This window comes from Somniosus microcephalus, chromosome 4 (genome assembly GCF_052327205.1).
Source record: "Somniosus microcephalus isolate GS21.2 chromosome 4, FLI_Smic_1.0, whole genome shotgun sequence".
Taxonomy (NCBI): Eukaryota; Metazoa; Chordata; class Chondrichthyes; order Squaliformes; family Somniosidae; genus Somniosus; species Somniosus microcephalus.
In genome coordinates, this window is record NC_140990.1 from 167756568 (window position 1) to 167782138 (window position 25571).

At 43.4% G+C, this 25571-nt stretch overlaps 1 protein-coding gene across 2 annotated transcripts in view; it reads right to left on the bottom strand.

The window, feature by feature from the left end:
- Positions 1-3413: 3413 nt before the first annotated feature.
- Positions 3414-25571, bottom strand: part of bard1 (BRCA1 associated RING domain 1) — a 188041-nt gene continuing 165883 nt past the window's right edge. For both annotated transcript variants that reach the window (XM_085985431.1, XM_085985430.1), the window contains 2 exons: positions 11697-11800; positions 3414-4270 (listed from right to left, as the gene is read on the bottom strand). In XM_085985431.1, coding sequence (XP_085841557.1) covers positions 3935-4270; positions 11697-11800 — 440 coding nt within the window. In that variant the 3' untranslated portion in view covers positions 3414-3934. The remainder of the gene's footprint in view (positions 4271-11696; positions 11801-25571) is intronic.

Here is a 25571-nt window from a genome sequence, read left to right on the forward strand (position 1 = left end):
GTATCTGACCCTTGCACGGATGACAGGTGAGGGCATACTCAGCCTAAGCTATGATGCTTTGAGCATCAAATTGCCTACTGACATGAACCATTAAGGCTCGTGTATAAAGAATGGTTACTTGTGCAAGGTGGATTGGGACTGGACTGTACAGCAGCAAGGAGGTGGACTGGGACTGGACTGTACAGCAGCAGGGAGGTGGACTAGGACTGGACTGTACAGCAGCAAGGAGGTGGATTGGGACTGGACTGTACAGCAGCAGGGAGGTGGACTAGGACTGGACTGTACAGCAGCAAGGAGGTGGATTGGGACTGGACTGTACAGCAGCAGGGAGGTGGACTAGGACTGGACTGTACAGCAGCAAGGAGGTGGATTGGGACTGGACTGTACAGCAGCAAGGAGGTGGATTGGGACTGGACTGTACAGCAGCAGGGAGGTGGATTGGGACTGGACTGTACAGCAGCAAGGAGGTGGATTGGGACTGGACTGTACAGCAGCAAGGAGGTGGACTAGGACTGGACTGTACAGCAGCAAGGAGGTGGATTGGGACTGGACTGTACAGCAGCAGGGAGGTGGACTAGGACTGGACTGTACAGCAGCAAGGAGGTGGATTGGGACTGGACTGTACAGCAGCAAGGAGGTGGATTGGGACTGGACTGTACAGCAGCAGGGAGGTGGATTGGGACTGGACTGTACAGCAGCAAGGAGGTGGATTGGGACTGGACTGTACAGCAGCAAGGAGGTGGATTGGGACTGGACTGTACAGCAGCAAGGAGGTGGATTGGGACTGGACTGTACAGCAGCAAGGAGGTGGATTGGGACTGGACTGTACAGCAGCAAGGAGGTGGATTGGGACTGGACTGTACAACAGCAAGGAGGTGGATTGGGACTGGACTGTACAGCAGCAAGGAGGTGGATTGGGACTGGACTGTACAGCAGCAAGGAGGTGGATTGGGACTGGACTGTACAACAGCAAGGAACAGCACCTACAGGAGGGACCAGCACCCACAGAGCTGAACAAGTGCATAAATTAGCATTAAGGAGGGACCAATTCTCTCAGGACCGTACAAAAGCATGAGTCAGCATCGAAGGAGAGGATCCAGTGTTTACAAAACTGTACGACATCATGAGTCAGTACCTACAAATGAACACTTATTTCACATCTACATGCTGTCCCTAGGCAACATCATCTGAAAACACGTCAGGTTCCACATGTACATTGATAACACCCAGCTCTACCTCACCACCACCTCTCTTGATCCCTCCGCTGCCTGTCCGACATCCAGTATTGGATGAGCAGAAATTTTCTCCAATTAAACAATGGGAAGACCGAAGCCACTATCTTCAGTCCCCGCCACCAACCCCTCTCCCTGGCCACCGTCTTAGGCTAAACAAAACTGTTTGCAATCTCAGCGTCATATATAACCGAGCTGAGCTTCCAACCCCGTATCCTCTCCATCACTAAGACCAGCTACTTCCACCTCTGTGATATCTCCAGTCTCTGCCCTTGCTTTAGCCCATCTGCTGCTGTTGGTACCTCCAGACTTGACTATTCCAATGCTCTTCTGGCCCGCCTCCCACCCTCCACAAACTTGAGCACATCCAAAACTCTGCTGCCCGTATTCTAACTCGCACCAAATCCCGTTCAACTGTCACCTCTGTGCTCACTGACCTACGTCGGTTTCTGGTCCACCAATGCCACAAAATTAAAATTCTCATCCTTGTGTTCAAATCCTTCCATGGCTTCACCTCCCACCCCCGCGCCATCTCTGTAACCTTCTCCAGCCTGGCCGCTTGCGCAGCCCCAATTTCCTTCATCCCATGATCAGTGGCTATGCCTTCAGCTGCCTAGGCCCCAAGCATCAGAATCCTTTCCCTAAACCTCTTTGCCCCCCGTCCTTTAAGACGCTTCTTAAAACCTACCTCTTTGACCAAGGTTTTGGTCATCTGTCCTAATGTCTTTTTTGGCTCAGTGTCAATTTGGTTGATTACATTCCTGTGAAACGCCTTGGGATGTTTTACTACGTTAACGGGGCTATAGAAATGCAAGTTGTTGAAGACAAAGAGTAGAAAAAGGTGGACTTTTTTTTTTTTTAAGACTTGGATATCAGTAGATAAAATGTTGCTGAAGGTTGAATAGGGATATTTTTGCTAAAGAAAATATACCAATGGCTTGCTTATACTAGTTATATTGACTTTTGGGAACTGGAAGGGTTTTGAAATCTGGTTGCCAAAGTACCATGGTGTGCAGCACAACTACAAATTGTTTTGGCTAATGACAACACATCACAGAAAGCATGAAACGGCACCTCCGTGGTTGCACCATGAAGTTTTTCGAACAGCCAGCATAAGCAGTCCATACTGAAGAGGTCTGTGGTTGAGACCACAGTCAAGAGTCCCAGAAACAAATGTCTGCACAGGTAGCATTCTGAAGGAAGAACGAGGAGAGGCAATATAAACAAAATGGTACAGTTTTAAAGGGGGTGCAGGAACAGAGACATCTGGGGGGCGGGGGGGGGGGGTGGAAAGAGAGGGAGGGGGGGGTCACACACACAAATCTTTGAAGGTGGCAGGACAAGTTAATAAGACTGCAAAAAAGCTTTCTAAACAGAGGCATAGAGTACAAAAGCAAGGAAGTTATGCTAAACCTTTATAATTCACTGGTTAGGCCCCAGCCAATTCTGGGCACCACACATTAGGAAGGATGGCAAGTCCTTGCAGAGGGTGCAGAGGAGATTTACTAGAATCATAACAGGGATGAGAGACTTCAGTTACGTATAGACTAGTGAAGCTGGGCTTATTCTCCTTAGCGGAGAGATTAAGGGGAGAATTAATAGAGGTGTTCAAAATTATGAAGGGTTTTGATGGAGTAAATAAGGAAAAATTGTTTCCATTGGCAGGAAGGTCGGTAACCAGAGGACACAGATTTAAAATAACTGGAAAAAGTACCAGAGGGGAGATAATTTTTTTTACACAGCAAGTTATGATCTGGAATGCACTGCCTGAAAGGGTGGTGGAAGCAGATTCAATAGTAATTTTCAAGAGGGAATTGGATAAATACTTGAAAAGGAGAAATTTGCAGGGCTATGGGGAAAGAGCAGGGGAGTGTGATTAATTAATAGCTCCTTCAAAGAGCCGGCACAGGCACGGAAGGGCCAAATGGCCGCCTTCTATGCTATTTGATTCTATGACATAGTCCGAATTCATAATTTCCAAAAACTCAGTAAGCTTTTCACAGCCCTGACTGACTGAACTTAGCTGACACTGCTGCTGGTAATTATACGGTGAGGTGCTACAACAAAAAACAATGGCAATCTTACTGCACTGCTCTCCTTCCTGACTGGAAGTGGACTACAAAGATGATCCCAATTATCCTAAAATTACAGACCTGAGTAAGTCAAGAACAGTTTCACAGATACGAACCAAATTTTACTGTTTTATTTAAATTGTGCTTCTCATTTCAGTGATTTGGCACAAACCTGAGCAGTGGACAGTCTTAGCTCTGGGACAAACACTTATTACAAAGCGCATGATTTGATAACCAACACGTTAATAATGAAAGGATTAAAGCATACCTACAAATGTATTTCATTATTCTTTTCATGTTAAAACAAATTGAGTGTGAAAAACGTGTAGAGCAAGATATAAAATAAATCTTTTTATTGAATGAGCTTAATTTAGCGTAATGAATACTTAATGTGACACAGTATAAGTGAAGTTAGCAGAGGAAGGTCATTATAAAGCAATTTTTTTTTACAGTGATTAATTTAACCAAACTTTGACCCATAATTTTAATGTTATTCATATTTTCTCTGAGCTGCTTTTACATTTTAAAGCAATTTTTTTTCATAATTTTTAATCAATAGCACATAGATGCACATCGCTTTTGGTCTTCATTTTATAAAATAAATCAACTACATATACAGATATAATTCCATTAGTGCTCAGTAACCGAAAGCAGTTCAAATGATTTCACACAGTCAATCAGCCATGTAGAATGGGTAGTCCACACTTTGCCCAGCCTCACTTTCTCAGGCTTGTAGTTACTGTCTTTGTCATAGATGATGTACTGTGTACAGAACGACTGATCCGAGCCAGGGAGTGCATGGTAGGCCACAGTGTTGATGCTCTGAGTCACATCGCTGTCAGGTTTGGGCTGCCGGGCAAGGACCTGGCCCCCACCGACCCTGACCAAATGAACAAGCTCTTCTTTCTTGCAAGTTTTGAAGGGGCCCATGAAATAGAAGTGGCAGCCATCAAACAGCTTCGGCAACTAACAGTCAGCAAAAAAAAAAACCTGTGATTAGAACTATGCGACAGCACGATTTGTTACAGTGCATTTCAACCTGTACTGGAGGTGAGTGCTGCAGGTAGCAAGGACCTGCAGCGCGGAGTTACAGAAAGATAGTTACACTCACACAGAAATAAGGTATTAATTACAGAATAATGTCAGATGGATTTACTTAAATAAATTCAAAAATTCACACATTCACCATCATAAAACTACCTAACAAATATGAATCAACAGGTTCAACTGTAATAATTTTAAATTAAGTGGAACACTGTCCCGTGCAGTAGATTACAAGCAGTTTGTACACAATAGAACTGACTACTCCAGTACACTAAACAAGTATGAATGAGGAGGAAGACAGAAGGGGATAGGTATTCAGCCTATCCAGTTTACTCCGCATTCAGGATCTTACATAGAATTACATATAATTTACAGCACAGAAACAGGCCATTCGGCCCAACAGGTCTATGCCAGTGTTTATGCTCCACACAAGCCTCCTCCCAACCTACTTCACCTCACCCTTTCAGCATATTATTCTATTCCTTTAAAAAAAATTCGTTCCTGGGATGTGGGCGTCGCTGGCAAGGCCAGCATTTATTGCCCATCCCTAATTTTCCTCGAGAAGGTGGTGGTGAGCCGCCTTCTTGAACTGCTGCAGTCCGTGTGGTGAAGGTACTCCCACAGTGCTGTTAGGGAGGGAGCTCCAGGATTTTGACCCAATGACGATGAAGGAACGGCGATATATTTCCAAGTCAGAATGGTGTGTGACTTGGAGGGGAACTTGCAGGTGATGGTGTTCCCATGCACCTGTTGCCCTTGTCCTTCTAGGTGGTAGAGGTCGTGGGTTTGGGAGGTGCTGTCGAAGAAGCCTTGGCGAGTTGCTGCAATGCATCTTGTTGATGGTACAGACTGCAGCTATGGTGGGCCAGTGGTGGAGGGAGTGAATGTTTAAGGTGGTGGATGGTCCTTTCTCCCTCATGTACTTATCTAGCTTCTCCTTAAATGCATCTATGCTTTTCACCTCAACCACTCCCTGTGGTAGTGAGTTTCACATTCTAATCACTCTCTGGGTAAAGAAGTTACTCCTGCATTACCTATTGGATTTAGTGACTATCTTATATTTATGCCCCCTAGTTTTGGACTCACCCACAAGTGGAAACATCTTATCTATGTCTACCTTTTCATAATTTAAAAACCTCTATCAGTTCACCTCTCAGAGCTGCTCAGATCACTTTCATCTTCCTCTGTTCTAAAGAATCAGGTATTTGCTTGTCATCTTTTTTAAATGCATTTACCGAACCAATCTTTGTCGTTTTGGGTGTACACTTAGTCAACCAGCAAACCAAATCATTCTGGTCCCTACCCTTGATTAAATTACATACCCTTCACTGTGTAATTACATGTGCCATTCTTAATATCAATACTGTATAAGATGTCTAAATATGAAATCCTACCCCATCCCCATTCATTGCCCCATAGCTGCTAGGTCTCTGTAGATCTCGGAGTGATATCCCTCGCGTTGGAGCATTCTAATTACCCACATAACTACATTTGATACCCTGAATGATATAATGAATGATTATTATGAATAGTTGGAATTCTAGGACCAATACCCAAGTGACTGCATTAGTCATATTTGCCCAATTAGAATTACCACGTTTTTTGACATACCGATTCCTATTATCTAGCAATAGATTACACAATTAACAATTTCCTTATTGATCCTATTAGTTTCCAATTTAGCATTAAGTTGTTTGTGACAGGCCAGTGTCGGGAGCAGTGAGAGCGGAGTTTCAGCTTACCAATCTCACAGACCGGCGACGGTGTTCCAGAGCCATGTCACGATTCAAAACGTGACGCGGCCAGGAGGAAGCAGCTGATTGTGAGTACGGCCAGGTGAGTATTTATACTACTCTATAGTTTGACAGTTAAGGTTCATAGTTTATAAAGTTTAGAAGGTCTTAATTTTGTGGTTATAGTTTCTACGGTCTCTGTTGTGTAGCGGGGAGTGCTAGGAAACAAGGGCCCTTGAGTATATCATTTAATTGTAGTATAATTGGTGGTATAGATTTAATTTAAATTAATTAAAGGGCAAGTCATGGCAGCAAAGCTCAGCCCCGTGGCATGCTCCTCCTGCACTATGTGGGAAATCAGGGACATTTCCTGTGTCCCTGACGACCATGTGTGCGGGAAGTGTATCCAGCTGCGGCGCTGGAGCTGCGAATAGATACATACTAGAGCATTCGCGATGCTGAGGACGTCGTGGATATCACGTTTAATCAGTTGGTCACACCGCAGGTAAAGGCTGCACAGGCAGGAAGGGAATGGGTGACCGCCAGGCAGAGTAGTAGGCGCAGGCAGGTCCCCTGTGGCCATCCCCCTCCCAAACAGATATTGTTGGGGAGGGTGGCTTATCGGGGGAAGGCAGCAGCAGCCAACTTCCTGGCACCATGGGTGGTTCTGCTGCACGGAACGGGAGGAAAAAGAGCGGGAGAGCTATAGTGATTGAGGATTCTATTGTAAAGGGAATAGATAGGCGTTTCTGCGGCCGCAAACGAGGCACCAGGATGGTATGTTGCCTCCCTGGTGCAAGTATCAAGGATGTCTCGGAGTGGCTGCTGAGCATTCTGGAGGGGGAGGGTGAACAGCCAGTTGTCGTGGTGCATATAGGTACCAACGATATAGGTAAAAACCGGGATGAGGTCCTAAAAGCTGAATATAGGGAGTTAGGAGGTAAATTAAAAAATAGGACCTCAAAAGGTAGTAATCTCAGGATTGCTACCAGTGCCACGTGCTAGTCAGAGTAGAAATAGAAGGATATTTCAGATGAATACATAGCTAGAAGAATGGTGCAAGGTGGAGAGATTCAAATTCCTGGGACATTGGAACTGGTTCTGGGGGTGGTGGGACCAGTAGAAACTGTACAGTTTGCACCTGGGCAGGACCGGGAACGATGTCCTAGGGGGAGTGTTTGCTAGTGCTGTTGGGGAGGGTTTAAACTAAAATGGCAGGGGGTTGAGAACCTGTGCAGGGAGACAGAGGAAAGGGAAGCAAGGATAGAAGCAAAAGAGCAAAAGTGGAAGTCAGAGAAATCAAGGGTGTAAATCAAACATGGCTGCAGTAAACAATAATTCTAAAAGGTCTAAGAGTGTTAAAAAACAAGCCTGATGGCTTTGTCTCTTAATGCGAGGAGCATTCGTAATAAGGTGGATGAATTAGCTGCGCAAATAGATGTAAACGGATATGATATAATTGGGATTACGGAGACATGGCTCCAGGGTGACCAAGGCTGGGAATTCAACATCCAGGGGTATTCAATATTCAGGAAGGACAGGCAAAAAGGAAAAGGCAGTGGGGTAGCATTGCTGGTTAAAAAGAGATGAACACAATAGTAAGGAAGGATATTAGCTCTGATGATATGGAATCTGTATGGGTAGAGCTGAGAAATACCAAGGAGCAGAAAACGTTAGTGGGAGTTGTATACAGACCCCCAAACAGTAATGCCGAGGTTGGGATGGCATTAAACGGGAAATTAGAGATGCGTGCAATAAGTGCATAGCAGTTATCATGGGTGACTTTAATCTACATATAGATTGGTCTAACCAAATTACTAACAATACTGTGGAAGAGGAATTCCTAGAGTGTATACGGGACGGTTTCCTGGACCAATATGTCAAGGAACCAACTAGAGATCAGGCCATCTTAGGCTGGGTATTATGTAATGAGAAAGGATTAATTAGTAATCTTGTTGTGCGAGGCCCCTTGGGGAGGAGCAATCATAATATGATCGAATTCTTCATTAAGATGGAGAGTGAAGTAGTTGATTCAGAGACTTGGGTACTGAATTTAAATAAAGGAAACTACGATGGTATGAGGCGCGAGTTAGCTAGGATGGATTGGGGAGTGTTATTTAAAGGGTTGGCGGTGAATAGGCAATGGCAAACATTTAAAGATCGCATGGATGAACTACAGAATTTGTTCATCCCTGTTTGGCATAAAAATAAAACAAAAAAGGTGACTCAACCGTGGCTAACAAGGGAAATTATGGATAGCATAAGATCCAAGGAGAGGACATATAAATTGGCCAGAAAAAGCAGCAAACCTGAGGATTGGGAGCAGTTTAGGATTCAGCAAAGGAGGACAAAGGGATTAATTAAGAGGGGGAAAATAGAGTATGAGAGTAAGCTTGCAGGGAACATAAAAACTGACTGTAAAAGCTTCTATAGATATGTGAAGAGAAAAAGATTGGTAAAGTCAAGTGTAGGTCCTTTGCAGTCAGAATCAGGGGAATTTATAATGGGCAACAAAGACATGGCAGACCAATTAAATACATACTTTGGTTCTGTCTTCACAAAGGAGGACATAAATAAACTCTCAGAGATGTCGGGGAAAATAGGGTCTAATCAGGGGGAGTAACTGAATGAAATCAGTATTTGTAGGGAAATGGCGTTGGGGAAATTGATGGGATTGAAGGCCGATAAATCCCCAGGGCCTGATAATCTACATCCTAGGGTACTTAAGGAAGTGGCCCTAGAAATAGTAGATGCATTGCTGGTCATCTTCCAAAATTTGATAGACTCTGGAACAGTTCCCATGGATTGGAGGGTAGCTAATGTAACCCCACTATTTAAAAAAGGTGGTAGAGAAAATACAGGGAATTATAGACCAGTAAGCCTGACATCGGTAGTGGGGAAAATGCTAGAATCCATTATAACAGATGTAATAGCAGAGCACTTGGAAAACAGTGACAGGATCGGACAAAGTCAACATGGATTTACAAAAGGTAAACCATGCTTGACTAATCTACTGGAATTTTTTGAGGATGTAACTGGTAGAATAGATAAGGGAGAACCAGTGGATGTGGTGTATTTGGACTTTCAGAAGGCTTGCGATAAGGTCCCGCATAAGAGATTAGTGTGTAAAGTTAAAGCACAAGGGATTGGGGGCAAGGTACTGACTTGGATAGAGAACTGGTTGGCAGACAGGAAGCAAAGAGTTGGAATAAATGGGTCTTTTTCCGAGTGGAAGGCAGTGACTAGTGGTGTACCGCAGAGATCGGTGCTAGGACCCCAGTTATTCACAATATATATTAATGATCTAGACGAGGGAACTAGATGTAATATCTCCAAGTTTGCAAACGACACAAAGCTGGGTGGGTGTGTGTGCTGTGAGGAGGATGCAGAGAAACTCCAGTACGATTTGGACAGGTTGGGCGATTGGGCAGATGCAGTATAATGTGGATAAATGCGAGGTTATCCACTTTGGTGGCAAAAACAGGAAGGCAGATTATTATCTGAACGGCAATAGATTCGGAGAAGGGGAAGTGCAACGAGACCTGGGTGTCCTTGTGCACCAGTCGCTGAAGGTAAAGCATGCAGGTGCAGCAGGCGGTTAAGAAGGCAAATGGTATGCTGGCCTTCATAGCGAGAGGATTCGAGTACAGGAGCAAGGATGTCTTGCTGCAGTTGTACAGGGCCTTGGTGAGACCACACCTTGAGTATTGTGTGCAGTTTTGGTCACCTTATCTGAGGAAGGATGTTCTTGCCATGGAGGGAGTACAGCAAAGATTCACTAGACTGATACCTGGGATGGCAGGAATGACATATGAAGAGAGATTGGGTCGACTAGGCTTATATTCGCTAGAGTTTAGAAGAATTAGAGGGGATCTCATTGAAACTTATAAAATTCTAACAGGACTAGACAGACTAGATGCAGGAAGGATGTTCCCGATGGCGGGGGAGTCCAGAACCAGGGGTCACAGTCTAAGGATAAGGGGTAAGCCATTTAGGACTGAGATGAGGAGGAATTTCTTCACCCAGAGAGTAGTGAACCTGTGGAATTCTCTACCACAGAAGACAGTTGAGGCCAATTCATTAAATATATTCAAGAAGGAGTTAGATATATTTCTTAAGGCTAAGGGGATCAAGGGATATGGGGAGAAAGCAGGGACAGGGTACTGAATTTGGATGATCAGCCATGATCGCATTGAATGGCGGAGCAGGCTCGAGGGGCCGAATGGCCTACTCTTGCTCCTATCTTCTATGTGACAGACCTCATCAAATACTTTGAAAGTTATGACACAAAGCATTGGCTACATTGCTTTCATTCACTAATTTGGCTACAAAAGCATGCAAACCAATTAATAAAGCATAAACCAACACTAGTTCAGATAGATCGCCTTTACTCCAGGATATGCTCAAATTGCTTCCTTTATAAGCAGACTGTATATAGTTTTCCCACTATATACAGACAACTCCTGATAACTCAAAGTTGTTTTTTGGTGCTAAATTATTTAAATTATTATCCAGTCATTCAAATTAAGTGACGTAAATTAACAAAGCAAAGCAGAAATTTTTATGTAGAATTTACATTCAGTCCAACAGGTCTGTGCCAGTCTTTAGACTCCACACAAGCCTCCTCTCACCCTATCAACATATCATTCGATTTCTTTCTACCTCATGTACTTATCTAACTTCCCCTATTCTAACTCATGTACTTATCTAACTTGAGCTATTCACCTCAACCACTCCCTGTGGTAGCAAGTTCCACATTCTCACCACTCTCCGAGTAAAGAAGTTTCTCCTGAATTCATTCGTGACTATCTTATATTCATGGCTCCTAGTTTTGGACCCCTACAAGTGGAAACATCTTCTCCACGTTTATCCTATCAAACCCCTTCGTAATTTTAAAGACCTCGATCAGGTCACCCCTCAGTTTTCTCTCTCCTAGAGAAAAGATCCCCAGCCTATTCAACATAACTTCTCTGCTTTTGAATTATTCCTGTAGAAATGAACTTCAGTGCTTTGTTTGCACTTTTTATGGTATCTGCTTTGTCTTGAGAAGATTCTAAACCTATTTTCAAAATTCCCAGAAAATCCAATGGGTAATCTAGGAAGTGGGTAAGCGCAACTTTGTACTGGTTGTGTGAGACAGCCTTATGGAGCAGGAATCACACCACATGGTTTTAGTGCACGTGAGAGTTAGATTGAAATGTGATGTCCAAATCCTGCTGCCATTTTCATGTCATTGCACATCTCAAATCACTGCGTTAACATGAAACTGGCAGTGTAACTCCACATTGGAAAGAACCATTGGCAGAAACACTGATCCCAATTGCCAAAGGCAGGGGGTAAAAAACGTTGTTGGATATTTACATCAATCTGTTAGGACTTGTGTGTAAATTTACTGTGGTGCCACAGTACTCAAAATCATTCCTATGTTAAGCACAGATCTGATTTACTTTTAAACACGGTTCTCAAATGACAACTTTAAAAGGACCAATCAGAAGGTTTCAAACGTTGCAAGAAAAAAATCTTGATAATCTGACAGTTTAAAAAATGGGTAATGGTGTTGTGACACTTACTAATACTGTAACATCTATCATTAGAGAAAAACAGATTTGTATTACCTGCTGCTCCCGGTTGAGTCGCCCACGTTTGGGACCATTTACACTACTTATCTCGTAGTCTTCTTCAGCAACTCTGTCACTGCTCTCCAGGCAAGCTGTCACCCCTTGGCAATTGAGAAGAAAAGTATCGCTGTTAACCAGCCTTAACGGCACATGGAAGCAATTCCCCCGAATGCTTAGTACACAGAAATGACACACTGCTCCTCCTGTCAGCATACAAAGTGACACAGCAGAGCAAGCATATGTCATGGTTAAACCACTATGCAACTACTCAGTGCAAAGTGCTTCTGTCCCCTTACTTCAAAAAAAAAAGTATTTATTCCAATGTTGTACCTGCATTTGATATTTTTTTTAATTGCCATTATTTGTTTTGAAATATTTATACATGAATACACTAGAGTTAGATAAAACATCAATCAGCAGAACGTAAGCTGGCAAACCTTGACTAACATCCGAGCCTTGTGGCAAGACACACAACGAAGTAGAGGATGCTGAACTGGCAATAACATGTTATTTCTCTTCCTACAATGGAAGTTGACCCAACAACTCCTATGGTTAACATCATGAGCTGACTGCAATTAATGGCGTTGTAGGAAACTCTTGATTTCCCCCCCCCCCCCCTTTTCCTCAGGGACTCTCGGGTAATACAATATTCTACATACACAGTTACTATACATTGCTGAAAATGTGGAGATCTCGGTACAGAACTTTTGACTGACTAAAGTGAAAAGATGTGGTTAATAGCTGATTGCTTACTGTTTTTCACTGTATCCAGGTCAGGCTAAGTGACAACAGGCAGAATATAAAATATCAAACATGGCCCCCGAAAGTTACCAAAAGTCTAATATTCTTAAATCGTAGCAGAGAATTTTTTTTATTTTTAATATAAAATCTACCCTTAACAGAAAAAATGGGTTTTGTGAAACTATAGCCATATTGGTGAATAGAATCAACTTATTTTACAGTTCGAATGTGCCTTGATATAATTTAAAAGAATTTTAGCCAACTAGCGCAAAACTAAAATGCGTTGTTTACTGAAGTCTGTTAAAATAATGAATTCAGGTTAAAACTTGATTTCCTTGAGTAAAGAAAACCGTGGCTTGCTTTCATCTCCCCAGAGAGCCGAGCAGGATTTTTATACCTCTCCACAGCTGTTACACACACTAAAGCCTTTTTGAAAAATAGCCATGTCAACAACGGAATTAATTAAGGCCTGGGTGAGGATAATTTGTTGCACGAACACCCATGGAAAGAGTCCAGTTCCACCCATTTGCATTAGAGAATAATGTCACACACTGACCCATTATTAATGGCATGTTTGCCAATAAAATGCTGACTGTCACTAACTGTTGTGTTTTTAACACCAAATATCACTCGTCGCTGCTGTAATTGGATCTCTCATCCCCTTACAAAACAGAGTGTGCCTTCTAGGATCTAGGTGAACATTATAAGACTCAGGTTGAGCAGAGAACCCTCACCAACGTACTCCAGTTTACTGGATATATTACACAATGCCACTTGACCCTGACTTTGTGATGTTGAACAATAACCCTCATTCAAAAATCATAGAATTATACAGCACAGAATGCCATTCGGCCCATCGTGCCTATGTTGGCTCTTTGAAAGAGCTATTCAATTAGTCCCACTCCCCCTGCTCTTTCCCCATAGCCCTGCAAATTTCTCCTTTTCAAGTATTTATCCAATTCCCTTTTGAAAGTTACTACTGAATGTGCTTCCAGCACCCTTTCAGGTAGTGCATTCTAGGTCATAACAACTCGCTGCAGAAAAAAATGTCTCATCTCCACGCTGGTCTTTTGCCAATTAGATAAAGACAGAAAATGCTGGAAACACTCAGCAGGTCAATCAGACCGTGGCTCAAGATTTATAATCAATGCACACATTTACTGAACATAAAAAATAGATAAGAACAGTACAAATAGCATGCTTACAGTAATTACAAACTTTTATTAATCATCTCAAAATGTCAAAAACAACAAAGCATTAACCATGAACATAAGATGGTTGGTTATTTCTGACTCCCCCGCTCTTTCCCCATATCCCAGCACTTTTTTCTCCTTCAAGGGTTTATCTAATTCCTTTCTGAAGACTACTATTGAATCTGTATCCACCACCCTATCAGGCCGTGCATTCTAGGTCCTAACCACTCGTTGCATAAAAAAGTTTTCCCTCATGTTGCCTCTGCTCCTTTTGGCCATCACCTTAAATCTGTGCTCTCTGGTTATCGACTCTTCAGTCATTGGAGACAGTTTCTCTTTATTTACTCTATATATCTAAACCCTTCATGATTTTAAACACCTCTATTAAATCTCTTCTTAGCCTTCTCTGCTCCAAGGAGAACAACCCCAACTTCTCCAGCCTATCCATGTAACTGTAATCCATCATCCCTGGAACTATTCTGGTAAATGTCTTCTGTACCCTCCCCAAAGCCTTTGTGTAGTGCCCAGAATAGGACACAATACTCCAGCTGAGGCTGAACTAGTGTTTATATAGGTTTATATAACTTCCTGGCTTTTGTACGCGATGTCTTCATTTATAAAGCCCAGGATCCCACATACTTTATTAACTGCTTTGTTAACTTGCCCTGCCACCTTCAGAACAAACACCCACCAGGTCTCTCTGTTCTTGCACCCCCTTTAAAATTGCACCACTTAGTTTGTATTGTCTCTCCTCATTCTTCCTACCAAAATGTATCACCTCTCACTTTTCTGCGTTGAATTTCATCTGCCAATTGTCCGCCCATTCCACCAGCCTATCTGTGTCCTCTTGAAGTCTATTACCATCTTCCTCACTGTTTATTACACTAGTAACAATAGACTATTAACAAAAATGATAGCACGTGGAATTGGAGACAACCTATTGGCTTGGATATGGATTTGGTTAATAGGTAGGAGACAGCGAGTAGGGATAATGGGTGTGTACTCCAATTGGTAGGATGTGACTAGTGGTGTCTCCCCAGGGATCTGTACTGGGGCCTCGGCTTTTCATTATATTTAAAAATGACTTGGATGAAGGAATAGTCTTATATCTAAGTTTGCTAACGACAATCTTAGGTGGCACAGTATATAGTGTAGATGGGAGCAGAAAATTGTGAAGGGACACTGATAGATTAAGTGAGTGGGCAAAGCTGTGACAGATGGAGCTCAATGTGGGGAAGTGTGAGGTCATCCACATTGGACCCAAGAAAGATAGAACAGAGTATTTTCTAAATGGCGAAAAGCTAGGAACTGAGATTGATAGGTTTTTGTTAGGTGAGGGTATTAAGGGCTACGGAACCAAGGCAGGTAGATGGAGTTAAGATACAGATCAGCCGTGATCTAATTGAATGGCGGAACAGGCTCGAGGGGCTGAATGGCCTACTCCTATGAACATCACCATTTGTGGTATTTTTCTATTTCCAGCAGAGATTCAGGGGACCAACTACATAAATCACTAAAAACTAGTGGATAGATACAAAAATTATTTCAAAGGCTAATGGAATATTAGCCTTTATCTCAAGAGGGCTGGAAACCAAAGGGGTGGAAGTTAAGCTCCAGCTGTCCAGAGCTCTGGTTAGACCCCACCTGGAGTAGTGTTCTGTTCTGGGCACTGGACCTCGAAGAATATATTGGCCTTGGAGGGGCTGCAGCGCAGATTCACCAGAATGATACTGGAGCTAAATGAGTTAAATTATGAGGACAGGTTGCGTAGACTAAGCTTGTATACCCTTGAATATAGAAGATTAAGGGGTGATCTAATTGAGGTGTTTAAGACGATCAAAGGAATCGATAGGGTAAAGAGAGAGAAACTATTTCTTTTGGTGGGTGTGTCCGAATCAAGGGGGCATAACCTTAAAATTAGAGCTAGGCCGCTCAGGGGTGATGTCAGGAAGCACTTCTTCACACAAAGGGCAGTGGAAATCGGGAATTCCCTCTCCTCAAAAAGATGTTGAGGCTGGGGGTCAACTGAAAATTTCAAAACTGAGATTGATAGATTTTTGTTGGGTAAGGGTATTAAGGGTTACGGAACCAAGGCTGGTAGATGGAGTTAAGATACAGATCAGCCGTGATCTAATGGAATGGCGGAGCAGACTCGAGGGGCTGAATGGCCTACTCCTGTTCCTATGAACATCACCATTTGTGGTATTTTTCTATTTCCAACAGAGACATCCTGTGCCCACTTTGTGAGAAAACTTAGCGGCAATTATGAGTTTTATGCTCATTTGGAACTGGATTGGAACTAACCAGGCTCATTTTGTGCAGAACCCTTACAATCAGCAGCAAGATGGCCATCTTAAAGCACACCACCTTCAAGTAAACACATTTGGCAAAGCTTCTTTCTTGATTGGTGATGGAGAGGAGCCAACAGTTGCAGAGAACGTCTGCCATATGCAAGAAATGCAATGATGTGACCAAATTACACATGCCATGTATGTGCTTTTGTAAACAAAGGAACAACGGTTGGCCGAACACTTTTTACATAAACTCAATGTCCCTTTTAAGTCTTGTATTAAATGCACAGATCGTGGTAACCAACTGTTAATCACATTTTTAATAAAATTATAGCTAGGGCCAAGTTTCAACTGCTCAACCTTACTAGCATGCCCTCTTATATGTATATATAATTAGCACCAATCAACATAAATTTTGCTTGAAGTTAAAATGCATTAACATTCACATTCCACTTTTACAATACGCAGTATCGACACCACATTGTCAGTCAATGAGTCGGAGGTGGGGCGGCATATTACTGCAAACAGAACTCATAACAGCAACTCTCCTGAGTCTCCCAATAAAAGCAGGGCGATTTCTCCAGCAAAATTAAATACATATTACAGTACCTAGAATGTACAGCAGATACACGCCATTAAGCCCAACTGGTCTGTGCCGGTGTTTATGCTCCACACGAGCCTCCTCCCACCCTACTTCATCTCACCCTATCAACATATCCTTCTATTTATGGGTCACGGGGAAAACAGATTCCATCAATAATGTTGTTTTGTTCTATGGATAATTCCTGTATTACCTAGGATGACACACTCTACAGCACAGAAACAGGCCATTCGGCCCAACTGGTCTGTGCCGGTGTTTATGCTCCACACCTTCCTCCTCCCACCCTCTTCAGCTCATCCTATCAGCATATCCTTCTATTCCTTTCTCCCTCATGTACTTATCTAGCTTCCCCTTAAATGCATCCATGCTATTCGCCTTAACTACTCCTTGTGGTAGCGAGTTCCACATTCTAACCACTCTTTGGGTGAAGAAGTTTCTCTTGCATTCCCTATTGGATTTATTAGTGACCATCTTATATTGATGACCCCTAGTTTTGGTCTCCCCCACAAGTGGAAAACGCAGTGAGGGGAGGATAGTTACATAATACAAATTATGTGTGTAAAATCAGTTACCTGTAGCAAGCATGATTGATGGGGGAATTAACCAAGTGTCTCCATTCTGATCGGGACTTGTGGGATCACTATACAGTATGCCTTTAAAATAAGTCACTTTGCAGCTGTTAAGACAATGAGGTAAGAATTCCCAGTGACTCTGTATATAGCAAAAAAAAGATGCAAGTACAAACTAGGGAGCATCACTTTCGACCCCTTTCCAGTTTGCTGTTAAAAAGTGAACACAGAAATATATATTCTTGGTTCCCCAATCCAATCATTTCCACCCCCCCCCCCCCACCCACCAAGTTGAGCTGGATTGAATGCTGTGTATCTGCTAAAATTCCTGTGACAACTTGGATCTATGCAGAAAGAGGAAAAAAAATACATCAACAAATGTTCACTCAGCAGGGCACCAATTATTTAGTACAATTGTTAACTTGTAATGACGCTGAAGTTGTTTACTAACTCGTGGAGAGGAACAGATGGGATCTAGCTCTTACTCATAATCACATAAATGGGTTTGTTATCAATGGCAATTCCCATCAGAGACCATATAGTCATGCTCAGTAATTTGCTCGTCATTGCCAGTATATGTACTAGCAGTTTCACATAGAAAAAAGTCCCAAAGTGCTTCACAGAGGCATAATCAGATGTAAATCACAGAAATCACAGAAACCCCACAGTGCAGATAGAGGCCATTTCGGCCCATCGAGCCTGCACCGACACATATCCCACCCGATCCCCGTAACCCCTACACCAACACATATCCCACCCTATCCCCGTAACCCCACGTATTTAATCCCCCTAACACTAAGGGTCAATTTATCATAGCCAAACAACCTAACCCGCACATCTTTGGATGGACAAGTCAAAGGAGGAGACATTAGGAGGGGAAAGAGGTGGGTTTTAAGGAGGGTCTTAAGAGGAGGGCAAGGAAGTGGCGAGATGGGAGGGGTTTAGGGCAGGAACTCCACAGCGTGGGGCCAAGACAGATGAAGGCATGGCCGCCAATGGTGGGGTAAAGGGAAGGGGTGGGGCATGCACAAGAGGCCAGAGTCAGAGAAACAGAGTGTTATTGGGGAGGGGGTTGTCGGTGTGCAGGTGGTAACAGAGATAGGGAGGGACAAAGCTATGAAGGAATTTAAACACGAGAATGAGAATTTTTAATTGGTGGCATTGGGAATCGGAAGCCAATATGGGTCAGCAAGGATAGGGGTGATGGGTGAGCAGGACTTTGTGCAGGATTGGATACAGGCAGAAGGTAGTGGGGTTGAATGGGGGATGTGGGCGTTTAGGTGGTGGAAAGTTTAGCCAGGCGGGGAGGATTCAGGAAGGGCCAAGGATGTTGCTACCCGTGAGTTGAAAGAACCATGGCTCACAGGTAGTGACAACTTGCTTCAATGAATTTACCAGCTTGAAGTTGAGGGGTAAACTGAAAGGTACCCGGTATAAGGTGATTAAAGATCAATCATCATCAACCTGGGTTACTGCACATCAGCTCCTTAGTTGGCTAAAGACTGAATTGGCATTCTGGATGTCAGGGCTCCAATAAGAAGTAATAAGCATCCAGATATGGATGCAGATTAGCAAATACACGTACCATTAGTCAGAAAAAAAAGAAACTGCCTCGGTTTCAACTTCATGGGAAATGAAAGAAAACACCCTTACTTTGTACCATGTATATATGGGATAAATAAGGGCGCTTTTGAAATTTATGGAGCAAAAAACTGAACTCCCTCTTGTTCTCACTTTAATGACAGCCGTTTTTTGAGAATTGGATCCGTGCTCTTCAACTCTTTTGATATGAAACAGCCAGTTGAATTGGTTAATGTGATCAACACTATTCCTCCTGGACTAAAACAAATGGAAGTGCTTAACAACAACAACTTGTATTTATATACCGTCTTTAACATAGTAAAACGTCCCAAGGCGCTGCATAGGAGTACTGCAAGACAAAAAATTTCACACCAAGCCACATAAGGATAAATTAGGGCAGTTGGTCAAACAGGTAGGTTTTAAGGAGCGTCTTAAAGGAGGAGAGGTAGCGAGGCAGAGGGGTTTAGGCAGGGAATTCCAGAGCTTAGGGCCTAGGCAACAGAAAGCACGGCCACCAATGGTTGAACGATTATAAACAGGGATGCTCAAGAGGGCAAAATTAGAGCGGCGCAGATATTTCGGCGGGGCGGGGGTGGGGTTGTGGGGCTGAAGGAGATTACAGAGGTAGGAAGGGGCGAGGCCATGGAGGGATTTGAAAACAAGGATGAGAATTTTGAAATCGAGATGCTGCTTAACCGGGACCCAATGTAGGTCAGCGAGCACAGGGGAGATGGGCGAACGGGACTTGGTGAGTGTTAGGACACGGGCAGCCCAGTTTTGGATGACCTCAAGTTTACATAGAGTGGAATGTGGGAGACCAGCCAGGGGTGCATTGGAATAGTCAAGTTTCAGCATGTAACTTCTTTCTGCCACGACAATGCTAGATGTTTACATCACTTTGGAATGGGAGAAACCAATGATTTTAGAAGCATTACCAGGAGGCAGCAGGTTGGGACCAGCCAGTCAAAAGTGCTGACCAACAAAAGGACATGTGGCATAGAACTTGGCCACGTTGCTTGAGCAGATACTTGCTCTTAAATCCAAACTAGCCAGAATAATCCAGAGTTATTAGATTCCAAGGTATTAGGATTCCCCCGCCTCCTTTCTGATCATTCCCTATTCATTTTTGTTGACCTTTTTATTTTTCGTTCCAACAGCGAATGCTGACAACAGCTGAAATAGTTTGGACAGGTTTTTAAGCAGGACGGTGCAAAGGAGCACAGTTGAATATATAGTTGAGGCAGTGGAATGGAGTGAAGTGAACTGGGTGTAAAAATAGTTAATTAGGGACAAGAATTGACATACTTTTTTTTTTTTATTCGCTTATGGGATCTGGGCATCGCTGGCAAGGCCAGCATTTATTGCCCATCCCTAGTTGCCCTTCAGAAGGTGGTAGTGAGCCGCCTTCTTGAACCGCTGCATTCCGTGTGGTGAAGGTACTCCCACAGTGCTGTTAGGGAGGGAGTTCCAGGATTTTGACCCAGTGACGATGAAGGATCGGCGATATACTTCTAAGTTAGGATGGTGTGAGACTTGGAGGGGAACTTGGAGGTGGTGGTGTTCCCATGCGCCTGCTGCCCTTGTTCTTCTAGGTGGAAGAGGTCACGGGTTTGCGAGGTGCTGCCGAAGAAGCCTTGGCGAGTTGCTGCAGTGCATCTTGTAGATGGTACACACTGCAGCCACGGTACACCGGTAGTAGAGGGACTGAATGTTTAAGGTGGTGGATTGGGTGCCAATCAAACTGGCTGCTTTGTCCTGGATGGTGTCGAGCTTCTTGAGTGTTGTTGCAGCTGCACTCATCCAGGCAAGTGGAGGATATTCCATTACACTCCTTACTTGTGCCTTGTTGTGTAGATGGTGGAAAGGCTTTGGGGAGTCAGGAGGTGAGACACTTGCCACAGAATACCCAGCCTCTGACCTGCTCTTGTTGCCACAGTATTTATGTGGCTGGTCCAGTTAAGTTTCTGGTCAATGGTGACCCCCAGGATGTTGATGGTGGGGGATTCGGTTATGGTAATGCTGTTGAATGTCAAGGGGAGGTGGTTAGATTCTCGCTTGTTGGAGATAGTCATTGCCTGGCACTTCTGTGGCACGAATGTTACCTGCCACTTATCAGCCCAAGGTCTCTGAATGGCAGCTTGACAATTAACACAGAAGCACCATTTACAAAAGGAAGGCCTAAAGGGCAGTACTTAATGTGGTCACTTGCCTGCCACTTGGCAGCTCCAAAACCTCATGGTATTCGCTGATGGAATTTTATGGTAGTTAGCAGGCATCCAATAATGGTCAGGGTTACCATCTTTAACTTTTCCCCATTTAGGCTTTGTTCAGGCCTCTAAATGCTATTATGGGTTGAAGTCAGCTTACCCTTTTGGGATTACAAAATAGCTGGACTGATATCCCTCCCATTTGAATAACATGGCACTTTGATATCTTGGCAGTGAAATGAACTTGAATGCAACAAAGAGAATTTATATCTTTATCCTGTGTATTTTTAAAAAAAATAGCAACGGTCAAAGTTAAATCTGTCCTCTTGTTCTAAATTTCAAAATAGAAGACAGGAGACAGTCAAGTCTTCTGGTCAAGGGGCAGGGTTCAGAAATCAATTAAGATAAACCTGCTTTGATGACGAACAGCTCGTTTGAAATGTTATACATGTTTTGACAGAAAATTTCTAGTTGTGAAATAGACTTGGAGAAATAGACAAAGGAAACCAGGAATTTCAAACTGTAACCACTTTGCCTCCCAAGTTATAAATTCTTTTGACAGTTTTGTTTGTCTACTTCAAAAGAAACGGCTTCTCCCTGAAAGTAGTAGCCCCACTTGACAACACCATAGTTGTTAGCTCTGGTAAAGATGTTCAGGGTCTGGGGGCGCACAGATGACTCAGGTACTCTAAGTGCACCCGAGTCATCCCAAAAGACTGACCAGTGGAGATGGCCCAAGAAATATTAACAGATTTTTAAAAAGCGTGTATAAGTACTGCACGGTTTTGCATTTTGCCATGTCTTTTTGTTTCAATCATTTTATAATCTGTAAATAAATCTGACCATGTTGTTTAGCCTGTATTCAGTGGTACAGTCGTGTGTTAGTTTTCCATCTTCTGAGGTGTCAGGAGAACTTGGTCGGCATCTCATGTATACTCCAGTAAATTAACTGTTAAACCCCATTCTGGAAAGGCCTGCAAGAGTGTTGTAATTTGAGAACTTCTTTACTCAAAGGGTGATAAATGTTTGGAATAATCTGCCTGGCAGGGTGAGAGACACAAAAACACCAAGGATTTTTAAAATGCAGCTGGATATTAGAGTGGAAGAGTCAGAGTATCAGAGCTTCAATTGGTCTTTTTTAACCATCTCTCTCATATAGCTATGCTCTTAAGTACAGACTATATGAGTAGGTTGAGGCTCAATGGTAAATGTACCACATGGTGCGACACTGAGCCATACTGATCAGCAAGATCCCAAGTTCCATTAGTTGTCAGCATTTAGTTATCCAGGCTAGTGATTTCGAGATTGGGGGGGGGGAGATTTGGGAGAAAAAGCCAAATTAAAAACAGGCTTCCTTGCTGCAAAGTACATGTGGACACAAAATGAGGGCAGGAATGAGCTCAGTTGTGATGGCCTCCATGGTAGAACCCACTAACATTCATTGTACAGGCTCATACTTGGGAGTGGTCAATGGTCCTTACCCCACCTTACCATGGCCCGGATTTTGCAGTCAGCAGCGAAGTGATAGCACTCGCCGCTGACCTCGAAGAAAGCTGCCCACAAAGTTTTAGCGGGCTCTGTGGCCTCAATTTCCCTTTTTCTGACGTGACTTTCCATCTGGCACCAACAATAGGGGATTTGTGGCGTCCAGCAACAGTGAGGTCAAATCAGGTACAGAAAGAGAAAGAGGGAAAGAAAGATTGGATTAGGAGAGAGAAAAAAACAGAAAAGAAATTAAAAATTTTAATTGTTTTCCATCTCCCCCAAAATTTCAAAACCTGAAGGAATGAGACTCCACACTTGTAATAGCTAATTTTCAGTGCCAGAGAGGTTGATTGGCAGTAATTATCACATCGTTAAAAGGGTACTTACACTACTAATTACTAGCCCTAAATATCTGCGACGGGTGTAGTTGGCATCTACCGCGCAAATACAACAACTTCACGGCATTCAAGGCATGTCAATGGTGAGGCAGCCAACGACATGCCGTTTTCGCAAAACTAACGCGGACAGCGACTTTTGGATATTCACATTTAACCGCGAATCCGCTCTTCGCCTGAAGTTGCTATACCATTTACACAGAAATGGCGACGACGCCATTAACCTCACCCTTATTTTGACATCAAATTCTGGCCCATTAAGTTGAATGTACCTTCTTATTGTTCATTTGAACACTTTAAAATGGTTTATATTTCAGTAATTAAGGAATCACTCTTCCTAGTCCAAGCAGTCCTCTAACCCCTTCCTCTGTTTAGGTGGTTCGGAGTGTGCTTACTTCACCCATGTGCAAAGTGGCACTCCTGGTGAGGTATTTGCATGTAATTAATATGTATTTTTATTTGGTTGATGGCTTTTCTACAAAATTAGTGATACCATTACCAATAATGCCAAGTTAAAAGATACCCATCATTTTGGGTTTGGAAAAAAATACACTTCAAATAATCTCCAAACTCAAAGGCCAAGCAGGAATGTTTAAAGTTTCTGCAGATATTCACTACTTTAGGCTACCACCAACAGGTGAAGATTCAAATGAGCTTCTCAACTAGTATTCATCAGTGTGCCGTGATCAGCTTTTTGAAACAGTGCATTTTTATACTTTTGATGAAGGGCCAAACAAACCAAAAGGATAAGATATATTGTCCATACAAGACAGTGGCCATTCCCTCCCCCCACTTCACTAATTTGTTCAGATCAGGCTCAAATTGCCACGGCTCTATTTGTACACCACGTAATTTACCCACAGCAGATAGCTGTAAGCCAAACTAAGCCCCTCGTGATGGATGTGTGTGCAATAAAACCCTGTTTCAAGAGAGAAACATGGAGTAACTCTACAGTGAAAGCATTTCAAAATTACCATTTGAACCACAGGTTTTCATATTGATGAGATCACATCCAATCAGAAGATTAAGTAATTAAAGTATGCACTATCTAGCTGGAAAATTCCTAATTGCGACCTGGAATTAGACACAACTGTGCTATGCATATATAAAAAGCAAGAGGTGCTTTGACCATTTTGAATTTACTGGCCTCAATTTTTGAGAACACTTCTATGGAAATAAAATGAGACAGTCAAGTCATAAACATGCAGACCCCTGAACAGTGCTGTCAGCTGGAACATTGTCCTTTTAGCCATGGGATATAGCTCTAAATCCAACTTAAGACAGAACGGATAAAGATCTCTGATAGCTGCTAAGTGTCTTAAGTGAAAGGGATTTGGTCAGCCTGGATCCATTTTCTAATAGTTGTGAGTATGCAGCACAGAACTGCCCTCTATTTTGACAACCTCAATCCGATTCAATAAAACAGCACTCTGCAAAAAAATGGGGCAAGAACGTTAAATTGCAACAGCTGAATAGGGGCTGCAATTTCGGCACATTATGCAGAGGGGCTCTACACCTACAGTTCAAACACTGAGGGACAGATTTTCAGTGTGCCATGAGGCGGGCTTTCAGGCGTGCGGGGGGCAAAAACCCCGAATTCGGGGGGCCCGACACCATCCCGCCTAAAACCCGCCTCCACGTAAGTTTCAAGGGAGGCGGGTACCCGCCCCGCACTGGGACCCGCGGCGGGAAAGGATAGGTGCCAATTAACTGCCTGTTAACAGGTAGTTAACAGGCAGTTTTTAGCCTAATCCCTATTTTGAGGGGTGTCGTGTGGGATTCCCGACAGCTCCAAACCACGCCAGATTAGAGCAGGCGGGCCGTCGGGTTGAGGGACTTGGAGGGGTCGCGATGTCGGTGTTCAGGTGAGTGATGGGTGCATGAGTGCAAAGGTAAGTATGCAAAGAAGTTTTACTTACCTGTACTTACCTTTACAGCCTTTCTTCCTCTAGGCGTCGGGAGTCCATCACTCAGCCGGAACTGAAAGCTGAATGGCTGCGATGTCAAAAGTGACAGCCTTCAGCTTTCAGTGTCGGTGAGAGTTCTAACTGAGTCTGCGTAGAAGGACTCAGGTTAGAAATCAGACTGTCAGTGTTTGACAGCTTCAAACAGCTGTGAAACACTGATATTTCATCTGTCAAAAACTCTTGACAGATGAAATTTCAGTCTGTGACGTCACCTGTTGCCGGGTGGCCCTTAATTGGCCTGCTGAGCCCGCTAGGCGGGCTCAACAAGGTCAATCAAGGGAAAATCACGTCAATTGGCCGGACGTCGATGGAGGCGGGACTAAAACCCGAAAGTTGTAGTCCCGCCTCCTTCCCGACAGCTTAATGAAAATCCAGCCCTGATTAACTGCCTTGGATTCCCAGGCCTGATTCCTGGTCTGTGCTGAGTTAGCTAATCTTAGTTGTGGTGGTGGCTAGGGGTGCAACAATTTGTTTCAATGTTCATGGGTTAAGATGAGGAAAATCAAAGACGGCAAGTGCTTGCGTGTTGACATCAAATAAGGGCAAGATTGGGCTTGGCTATGATGGTCCCAATGGTTCAATAATTGGCCAATAGCTTCTATCCAGGCTTTCTTCGGATAAGGTACCAAAGGACTGTGGTACCGTATCTCCACAAGCAATCAGGCAGTGAGGGGGAAAGAAATGCTGGGTGGAAGCGAAGAGAGAAGCCGCTACCTTTCTCATCACCAGCGTTCCTTACCTAGGCAAGTGCGTGGAAGGGTTGCTGGTGCAACTGCAGAAAGGACCAGGAAATAAATCTGGTACATACCCAGAGCTGAAAGTTAAAGCATTACAATAAAGTA